This window comes from Siniperca chuatsi, linkage group LG15, assembly GCF_020085105.1.
Source record: "Siniperca chuatsi isolate FFG_IHB_CAS linkage group LG15, ASM2008510v1, whole genome shotgun sequence".
NCBI lineage: Eukaryota > Metazoa > Chordata > Actinopteri > Centrarchiformes > Sinipercidae > Siniperca > Siniperca chuatsi.
Window position 1 is genome coordinate 17,667,899 of NC_058056.1, and position 10,876 is coordinate 17,678,774.

Sequence of the window (10,876 nt, forward strand, 5' to 3'; positions counted from 1 at the left end):
AATAAACAGATCATCATCTGGGCAAATCAAACACAAATTTTACCTTTTCTGGAACATTTCAGCTGGAGTGTCACGAGTATTGTCTTGCTGGAGAGGTGATTTAAGAGTTTGGATTGGCAAAACAACACCGTTCCTTAAAATTGGGCGAGACAGACAGATTTAAAGCAGGACTATAATTTGTTCTGCAGAAGCTCCGACCCGCTCTTTGTGTTATTTCTTAAATCTGCTGGCCTTCATTCGGTATTAGAGAGCGTGGAGTCTTCTCACAGTGTCTCTTTGGTTTTCAAAGTGATCTCTTGGAAACTGTATTGATAATGCTTAAACAGAGAGCCTTTTTTTCACATAAAGCTCCAGAGTGCATGAGCTGAATGATTTGTAGAGATTAAGTATCTACACAAGCCTAAAGGAATAGTTTAACATTTTGGAAAACACACTTATTCGCTTTCTTGCTGAGAGTTGGTGAGAAGATTGATACCACTCACATGTCTGTAAGGTAAATATGAAGCTGCAGCCAGTTAGCTTAGCTTAGCATAAAGCCTGGTTTAGAAATAGTCCAGCCCACAGCTTATCGTTTTTACACTTTGGTTTCTGTACAGAATAACCACACTAGATATAATGGGTTAATTAGTGAGCTTTAGAGGTATTGCTAGGCAGATTTTATCACCTTTGGTCAGAGCCAGGCCCTGTTTCCAGTCTTTATGCTGGTATCGTTCTTCTCATCGTATTCTCAGCGAGAAAGAGAATAAGCAAATATCCAAAAATGTCCAAAACTATTCCTTTAAATGTCACAGAACATGACTCTCCTGTTCATTTGACATATAAAAGTTGGAGATAAGTACCTAACAGCACTGCTTTTCTTAGTCCCACCTTTTCTTTTTTTTTTTTTTTTAGGTCAAATAATCATGCTGTGCTGCCAGACATGATTTAGTGTTTCTGATTATATGCCTATAAACGTGGGTTTTCCAAGCTGAAGGCATTCTGATATGATGTGCAGGAGCAGGTCTGTGATGACAGCAGCACTTGCTGTTCCCAGTAGATTTCCTCTGCTGTGGCACATCAACTTACTTAACAGCATATATTACAGGCTGACGTTCCTCTTGCCCAAATATTTTCTTAAATTAACTTTCAGCCACATGGGAAAAAGCTCTCCACTGGCACACACACAGAAGTTACTAATTTTCCTTCTACTGAAGCCACACATCTTTTAAAAGCTGTTTAGTTCTATAATGCATTACACTTGTAATTTTGAAGCTACTTCTTTTAACTTTAAGTATGCCAGATATTTACACAAATATGTATTTTTTTTATTAACTTTTGTTATTTTAAGTCTTTCACATTTTAAAATGTGTTAAACAATGTACAAGCTTCCTGTTGGCTTAGGAGGAACACTGGAAGTGCATTACATGGCAATCTTGTAAAAGCCCCTGGTCTTGCAGCAGTGGCTTACCATAGAAGGAGAATATGCCACTCTGCTGTTTCCTCCCCTTGGTGACTGGATCAGGAAGTGACCACACTGAACACGCCTACTTGGCAGGGTTCGCTGGTGACTGATTTCCTGTCTGTTACCCCTGGAGACAGAGAAAGGCAGTCCAGCAGGGCTCCATTAAAGCCAATTAGCGAGAATGCATTCTAAAACAGCATCAGAAGCCAACTCCAACCCACCAAATGTCACTAATTATGGTGCTTTTTTAAAGCTGAAATTACAGGAGCAGGGTGCTGTTTCTGTGTGCTTTAGGAACTGCATCGTCATCTAACTCTTGCTTTCTTAGAGCAGGGTTACTGAGGTTATGAGAGGGGACGTGCCGTTGTAGCCACCACAGACTAGTAACTTGGGGTTTGTTTTCTAGTCAGCCCACCAAATTATAAATCTCTCAGCTTGGGGTATGTTTGGGGTTTTTGGTTGGGGATTTTTCCCCTGGCAGAAGTCCACATGGCAGACTTTCCTTGTCACACACCAGTTAACATAAACAGCATGTATTTAATGCCCACATAATATAACAGTCCAAACAAAAATGCCCAGAGCTCCTATACACAACTCCAAAATATGGGATTGAATGACCTGACCTCTATTATAGTGTTTGTTTTTCTGACCAAGCCAATGCCAAACCAATCCACTTATTAAACAAGGACTTGCTGCAGCTGCCAATTCAGACTGTGGACAAGAATTTTCTTTATCAAATTTTCTATCCTTTCCAGGCTGCTGATAGCGTAGAGCCCAGTCCAAACCCGAGCCACAGCCCAGCCTCCTGGAGGCGGCAGCTACCCAGCAGCGACTCTCAGCACCTGGGGAGCTCTTATGACCGGACGCCCAAGACAGCAGGGGCCTCCTCCAGAGGGGACCTGTGCTCCAGTCGGGGTCAAGGGTCAGGGACCAGAGCCGAGGGGAGGAGTGGAGCGGGGAGCAGACCGTGGAGCCATCGTCACTCTGAACATCATTAGACCAACTGGATCTGAGCAGGGCTTCTACAGCAAAAGAACAGGTAGGAGAGGGCAGAATCTTTTCTTTTTTCTTCTGACTCCTGAAACTCATTAGTTAAAGGAAACTGATGTTAATTACCCCTGTTGCAGTGATTTCATATCTCTTAAGGGTGTTTCAAATCACATTTACAGTATTAAGCTGACCCGGCATTGTTGTAGCACATTTTACAGCACTGGGTTTAGTACAACTATCATGGTGGCAGCAGTGCGGTGGTTTAATAAGTAGAGTTACCCCCAGTGGGAAGCCCCAGGTTCACTGCATCGAATAGTTAGCATCCACCCTGCTGGGGCATCCTTGAGCAAGGCAGCTCCAGGTGAACTGTAAATCATTTCCAAATATTTTCCTGATTCCTCAGCAGTTTCCTGGAAAGAACTTTGCAATTTAGCACTAATCAGAGGAATTGTTGAATTTTCTTAAAAGAAAAGCTCCATTTAAACCCAAGTAAATACTCATTCATTATTCATTAATTTATTATCGGAAACTTTAGTCTTCATACATGTTGACATGTATACGAACAAATTTCACATATTTACATGTTCAGCTGACCTGTTGTCCACTGACTAAAAGACCCTCTGAGTTTTGCTGGCAATTAATTGTAATAATTTTAATTGGAAGTGTACCAATTGAACACTGTCTTTATTTTCCCCATAATTAGTACCAATTACCTTGTTCTTTCTGGCAAATTTTCTAGGAAATTATTTGGAAATTACAGACCAATCATTCTTCTAAAGAAGATGAATAGTTGTGTTAAAATATGAAGGATTAAGTAAGATATTTCTCTTCATTTTTTCTTAACAGCACTCCATTAAGCTCTCGATGGCACAAGGAGGGCCAAACATCAGTCTCACATCAACTAGTGGCTATACCATTCCCACCATCTCCAAAAGTCAACATCTACAGCTTTTATGACAAGCAAAGAAAAGAAAAAGCAGTTGCAGCCATATAGAACAACAAACCACAGACATCCTTACTCAGGCCCTGAGTGTACGCCGAGACGTGAACGGCTCTTCCTATCTGGAACTTTCTCTGTCCCAAAAGAGGCATAAATGGAAAGACAGTGCCTGTGCAGTGTTTTGGAGGTCGCCTCACCAGCCCATGTATCCTCTTCTGCTTCTTGTGTTGGATGTATTATAGTGTAATCCCGAAACGTGACAAGGGAGAGGCTGGCATGCTGGGGACGGCTGGAGATTTTCCTGCATGCCAGAGAGGGTTTAAAGAGAGTTAGAGGAAGAAGGACTCAATCGTTGAGAATGCCTTTCTCAGAGGACCATTACAGTGACCTCAATGGAGCTGGATATGTCGCTTCTGCATCAGAATGTCAACCTTTCTTCATCACTGAAAAAACAACCCAGTCTTCAATCAACAGCAGTGCGATGTTTAAGATGCATCTTCATCTCACAGAGCTGGATCTTCATGCAGAATTCTTCACAAGCTAAAGGATCTACCTTAAATGCGACCAAAAACAGGAAGCGAATTACTATGGCTGACTCACACCATCTTATTCACTTATTCTTACTGAACTCATATTTGCTTTGACGGCCATATTTGCTTTTTTCTGATTTTCTCACACATATATACACAAAACCATACATAAACATGCGCAAACAACAAGAAAACAAAACAAATGCTAATTTTTAACTTTTGGTTTATTTTGAACCCGTGTCACCACTTTCTGGCATGCAGCCTCAAACTGGATTTAATTTGGGGTCTTAGATGTTGAGCAAATATTTGCATGTTTCTAAGTAATAAATGAAGAGCCCTTGAAAGATTGTGATTCAGCATGCACTCTGCTTAAAGGATTGCTGGTTGGCTGCAGTTAAGGAGCACACACGCACACATTATTTCTGACAGTTCGGGACCTTATTTAATCTTTTTGCCATTTTCACCACTTATTTTTGATTCTTTGTAATTCACTTCCTGTTCTGCATTATCCTTTCCCTTTATGCTCAACCATATCAAGACAAAAAAATCTTAGTTTGCATGCAGTGAAATGCAATGCACATGTAGACAAAAAGAATAATTGGGGGGGGGCATTGTTTATAACATGCTACAATTTCCATGGTGCTTTATTTTACAGCTGTTGCAATTGTCCTCATTCATGTATTTTGAGAGAGCCATAGCAAAATGGAGTTTCTGTTTTAAGTGAACATTGGACTTCAGATTACCAGCAAACCTGGCCTGGCAGTGCTGCTGTAAATACTGTGTACTTGCCAGCCAGTCATAGGAAGACACAAGACTTTTAACCACAAGGATCTGACAGTCCAGCTTGTGTGTGACTGGGTTCGCCGTGCGAATCGTCCCAGCTTATCTCCGTTTCTTATTTCTATAGAGGTGTAATATTTTGTTACATCATAAAATATCAACTTGTGGTTGGTATGTTGGAGCAATCTCTCATTGGCGGGGGCTACTGCAGCAATGGGGGTGCCGTAGAAACCAATTTAGTAGTGGCCAGTAATAAAATAAGGTGTTTTCATTGAGGTAAATGGTGCATATCTATGACAGAAACTTTTCTGTAATGTTTGAGTCTTTCAACAGGCTCCTGCTGGATTTAAGATCTGACACACGAGATTCATTTCAGTACGACAGGCGACGTAAACTTTGATTCCACAACAAAATGTATGAATGTTGCTATTGAATCCAGCTGAGAATGAGCAATTGCTTGATGGGTTGATGCACCAGTCCAACACATCTGACAAGATCATGTAACCTTAACTGTGACAAGTTGGGACTTTTAAATCCCAGTCTCCATCTAGTTCCTCTGCTGTTATGGATTTTAATGCTGCGTTGGATCAGACCCTGGTGGGATAGCCTGTTTCAGTCTGAGTACATTTCTCAGTTCTCCTGTATTCTACCAGCTGCCATCTAGCTGTAATATTTATTAGTCTCCGCATATGTATGTTCTTTTATTGTTAAAAAGGTCTGCCCCCAATCCCTCCACCCCCCCACCCCCAGGAGGTGATGGCTGTTTAGTGATAAGTCCAAACTAAAATGTACCTGTACCTTCAGAATGCACACTGTTCATTTCCATTACTTTTACCCTTTGTTAGAGAAATCTACAGTATGTTCATCTGTTCCTTGAGATACAGTAAGATAGGTACATTGTCCTAACAAATTCAGACTTGCACCATACACTTATACATGCTGTGCAGATAAATTACATGCAATGCTAATTGTGAGCTGTGTGTGTGTGTGTGTGTGTGTGTGTGTGTATGTATGTATGTGTGTATATATATATATATATATATATATATATATATATATATATATATATATATATATATATAAATAAAGAGGTTTTCCGAGGGAACTCCTCCCTGAGCTGATGTCACAACAAGGTTCCCTGAGAAAAAGTTTTTTTTTTTCTAACCTAACTTCAAAGTACCCTTTTAAAGAATATAGACCGCACTGCCCAAAAAGCTATGTCCTTTGGATTTGTCTGTCTGAGTCGCAGGGAGCAGCGCAGCCTCAGAAAGGTTTGCCATGTGGCCTCTGCTGGCTTTATGACTGGCTCTCAGTGCACATGCCAAGACTTGATGATCATATAGTCTTTCTGTTATTGTTTCTACTACCACTCTTCTCATTTACCAAGAGGGAATGCCATCTCTTCACCAATCTCTCATCTTTTCAACCCGGTCCAATTTTTCTTTTAGTATTTTAGAGAAGTCAAATGTCCCTCCCTCCCCCTTTCCTCTCTTCCTCCTTCTTCCTCTGTTTCTCTGCATCTTCCTTGGATTCTCATTTCCTAAAAGGAAAGACTAGTCCTAAACATGGGTGATATGTGTTGCTGGTTCAGAGAGCTGTTTTGCCAGAGGCCTGTCACCAGATAGTGATGGGCAGCTCCCTGGGTAGCTGAAAGGTCAGAGTTCAGGGCTACATCTAATCCTGTCTTTATGTCTTGACTCAGGGCTTCTAAATACAGGAGGGAGGAAGACGGACAACTTGGCAGTGATGTCCACTTTAGGGATAATTAAAACAGACGAGGGTATCGAATGTCCAGTTCTGCCTGCACTCTTGCTGCCAGAGATACACGTGGTGTGGTCGTCCATCGGTGTGTGTTGATACTAATATGTCAGTGAGGGCTCTCGTTTTTAAAGCTGGACATGTGAACTGGTGTGTTGTAGGCTGCTACAGATGCCTGAGTAAGAAGCTGCTGAATGACAAATGTGCACGTGTGTTTGTCTGAGTTGGCATGCAGGGCCGGAGATTGCTTTTTAATATTCGCAGCTGACATCACTGTGGGTCAAGATTACTGTATATAGCAACTTGATGATGCAAGTGCTGACACGAATGCCCTCCTCAACCCTCATCCTGCCTTACTGCCGCCACAAAGTTCTTGTGTCACCTGTTTCCCTCCGCCCAATAGTCTACCATGCAGACGATCCTACAGTCTCACGCGTCCTCACTGCAACTATACTGTCCAACCTCTATCATTCATTTCACTTTATTTCATTCTTCTACCTTTCTGTCCCCCCTCACCCTGAAAAGAGCGTTTAAGTCGGGGGTCCAGGAAGAGCCCAGCTGTCGGAAACTATAGGTTTTATGACGCGTTGGAGGGTTTCCCTCCTGGTGACCGGCTTCAAAGAAAGCTGTTTAAAGGGCAAAGTTGAAACTGCATCCTCTGCTATGCGTGCTACCTTTCTTCCTTACAAGGCCCCAAAGTACACTAACACCCGACTGTACATCCACTCCGTCCATTGAAACCTAGCTGGACTCTGCATGCCAGGATGAAGACCAGTTGAGTCTTCTATCTGTATGTGTTTTGGGCTACATGCCACAACTCACGTGTTATAGGTCTTATCCGTTGCTTCCAGTGGCGAGAGCCTGTGTAGTGTTGACATGGTGGAATGTACTGACTGGTCATCTGGGACTCAAGTGAAGACTTAACAGGTTTCAAGACTTGAATGGCTTTTGTGGTGCTATAAAGAAACACTGGGGGCTGCTTCAGAGTTTTTGTCGCTTCCTCTCCTCCCTGAATGATGGCAGTTTTGCTGAACATTTGTTGAATCGGACAATCGGTATGATGGCTGCTGCTGGAGCAGAATATTTAGGACATGGCTGTGAATGATATGATTGAAAACTCTTACTCTTAAGGACAAGAGGTGGTTAAGCGGTGGAGAGAAAAGAGACTAGTTCTGCTTTCCTGCTCATATACCAACTAAAGAGTTAACAAAAATCCTCTTAAGCTCTGCTGGTGTATGTATAAACATCCGTTATTTACAAGTCATTGTTTTTTCCTTTTTATAAAGTAGACTAGAATGTACTTAGTGGAGATTGGAATGGTGAGGCAGAAATGGCTCTCGGCAGTGAGCAGGCCCTTGTCCTCAAAGGCCTCCATTGTGAAGCCAGGGTCATGGTGTCATTGGGTGGCGTAGGCTGTAATCTGCACTTAACCAGCACTTAACTTTAAGACCTCAAACGACTAATGCCCCCTTAGTCCCCTTTGTCAAAAAGTTCGCTCTTTTGTGTCCCAGAATTGTATTCGAACTCTGTTTCAGTAGCTGTTTGCTGAATGTACCACAGTCACATATGTTATGTATTTTTGCACCAGCCAAATTAGAGTATTTAAGCATCATCTCACCAGTTAAAGAAAGGAAATTGGCGTGCACTCAGTGAATGAATCATGTTTGAACATATTTTTTGAGGTATGGCACCCTGTTATGCCTGCTTCTCAGCCTTCTAACATTGTGCCAAAATCATTCCACAGTATTTCCAGTTTACAGTTAGAGACAGTGCCAATGTTTCCCCAGATGGATACCCTGTCTCTAAGATACTCAAATTAAGGGGAAATAATGAATTTGAGGGTTTTCCTTTTTTCTTTTCTGCTTTTGTATGTTTTTATTTCTTTGTTAAACAAATGATGTCTTATTTTGGAAGCTATATCGGATAGATTTTATTTAAGGAAAATCTTGTAATTTTGTAAAGTGGGCCTTATTATTGAAATATAAAGTATTTGTCCATCTTGATTTTAAGAATGATATTTTTTGCAAGATAATGTATCTTCAACATTGTTATTACACTCCTGGAGAGTACTTCTTCCTGTTTTTTGTGTTTGTTATTTTAATGCAAGACATTTCTCACGACCTGGAGACATAATGACACACCATGGATCAGAGAGAGAGAGAGGCCAGGGTTGTGTCATAGTCATTGAAGAATGAGAGCGATGTGCATTTTATCAGAGCTGAGCATGTCTGTAGTGCTGAGTGGTTCACCATGTGTCGTCCCATTTTTATCGAGGGCCATTCAGTACTCCGGCCTCTTCGCTGTTCTGTTCTCCCTCGCTCATAAATTCAGGGTTTGTACATCTTCTGTGCTGTATTTTTGTAAGTGCTGCCAAAGAAAGAAGCGTGCAGGCCCCAGTATGTGTGTGTGTGCATATATATATATATATATATATATATATATACACAAATAATCTAATAGGAATTAAAAACAACAACATATAACTGGCTCTCATCTCTCTTACACACATACATGCACAGATACACGAATTTCAGGCCTGTACAATCAATCTTTTTTTTTTATTATTGCCAAGTGTTTATAAGTTCATTTTGTGTGCAGAAGAAGGAGACTGACAAACAGAGGTGTCAAACACAAAAATGTATGTAAAGAAATCAGATCAAAAGGGTTTTTATGATTTATTATTGCTTCTCAGTCTGTCAGCAATGCCAGGTGGACTGTGTGGGAAGGCTGTTTTTTTTTTTTTTCTTTTCTGTTTTAGACTTCATACATTGTGCATGTTTTAACCTTACTGTGGCTGGCGCACTCTGCATGTAGGTCTCTTGAAGCTGCCAACTGTACAGCAAACCATATGTATTCCAATAAAAATAAAAACCAACCTGTTTGTAACACGTCTCCATGTCGGAACCTGTGTCAGTATGTGTGTGCGTAGCTGATCATGCGTAAAACTCAACCATGTATGTTAATCTCTTTCATGCTTTTTTTGCTGAACAAGCTCAGCAAGTTTTGATTTCATAGCGGTGCACCCTGTGTGTGTGTGTGTGTGTGTGTGTGTGTCAATCCCCTGGTTTGAATAGAGCAGTGTGCAGCAGCTGACGGTATGCAAAATAAGCAGGCAGACAAATGAGGCAAATTGGTCAGGTACAAAGAGGGAAAAACCACAAGCTGTCGTGGAATGCAAAGTCAGCACACACAACTTTCTCTTAAACAGCTACGCCTCGTTTGTGAAAGCCACCACTTTCACATTCCTGCAGCTGTAGGTTACTTTAAATAATCTAATCGACACAATCTAGTCAGTTAAATCTGACTTTTCATGTAAAATTAACCAACCTCAGTTATTTTATTTTCCATCAGTAATGCTCAGTGCATCTCAGGAGAGTTTTTCTGGTGAAACTTTTTCATTTTACACACTTCAACTCAAGCTGCCTGGTAATTTTCTACCTTTCCCAGAACAGTTTTGTACAACTCCAGAGAACAAGTCTGGACGTGTTGAATTCAGCTGCATGGCCTTTATGTGGAGGTGGAGAGCGTGATAGAGCCAAAGATCAAAATGTTCCGGTTGAAAACAAGTGACTCCTGGTGCTCAGCTGCATTGCATTCTGGTCTATTGAGGTTATTGTTAGTGGGACAACACTTCCTGCTCTGGGATTTGAAAATTAAAAATACAGTTTTACACTATTAATCCCAATGATATCAAACTGTATATATAAAAAAAATAAATAGTCATTTAGACAACTGTATTAATTAAAGAAGAGTTGAATTCCTCATTCAAGACCTTTTTGACAAATATTTTGCCAATAAGGTGAAAGAATTTAACTTAATCCAAAATCAAATTAACGGGCAAAATATGTTTCACTTTGTCATGTGAACCAGTGTTCTATTAAAATGTTCTGCTCTACTTAATTTTGCCACTTTTACTTGCAATTAGCATAAGATTTAATTTCTACAAATCTTTTGAAGTGCACTTAATGCTACTTTATGGGGAAGTTGCCATTTCACAACATGTATACAGTGGTGGAAGAAGTGATCGGATCCCACAGTGTAAAAATACTCCCATTATAAGTAAAAGTCCAGTATAAGTCAAAATAATGAGATGTTATATATTTCATTGGAGCTAGGTTGAACACACAGTTTGAGCACATTTCCCTCTGAAATGTAGTGGAGTAGAAGTACAAAGTAGCATCAAATGGAAATACTCAAGTAAATTAGGTATCTCAAGATTGGGTTTAAGTACAGTACTCGAGTAAATGTAGTTACTTTCCGCCATTGCACAAATATATAGTGAAATATAGACTTTTATTTCAAAGATACAATATTTATCATATAGGCCTTTTTCACAAAAAATCTAGTCTGACATGTGACATGTCACAGTAGGAAAAGCCAAATATTAAAATGCTTCATTTTCAGGGTCCTGATATTGTGCATGCTTGAACAGAACAA

At 40.5% G+C, this 10,876-nt stretch overlaps 1 protein-coding gene across 2 annotated transcripts in view; it reads left to right on the forward strand.

Moving 5' to 3' along the window:
- luzp1 (leucine zipper protein 1) overlaps positions 1-9,325 on the forward strand; it is a 54,380-nt gene extending 45,055 nt beyond the window's left edge. For both annotated transcript variants that reach the window (XM_044166580.1, XM_044166579.1), the window contains 2 exons: positions 2,197-2,480; positions 3,278-9,325. In XM_044166580.1, coding sequence (XP_044022515.1) covers positions 2,197-2,439 — 243 coding nt within the window. In that variant the 3' untranslated portion in view covers positions 2,440-2,480; positions 3,278-9,325. The remainder of the gene's footprint in view (positions 1-2,196; positions 2,481-3,277) is intronic.
- The last annotated feature ends 1,551 nt before the right edge of the window (positions 9,326-10,876 follow it).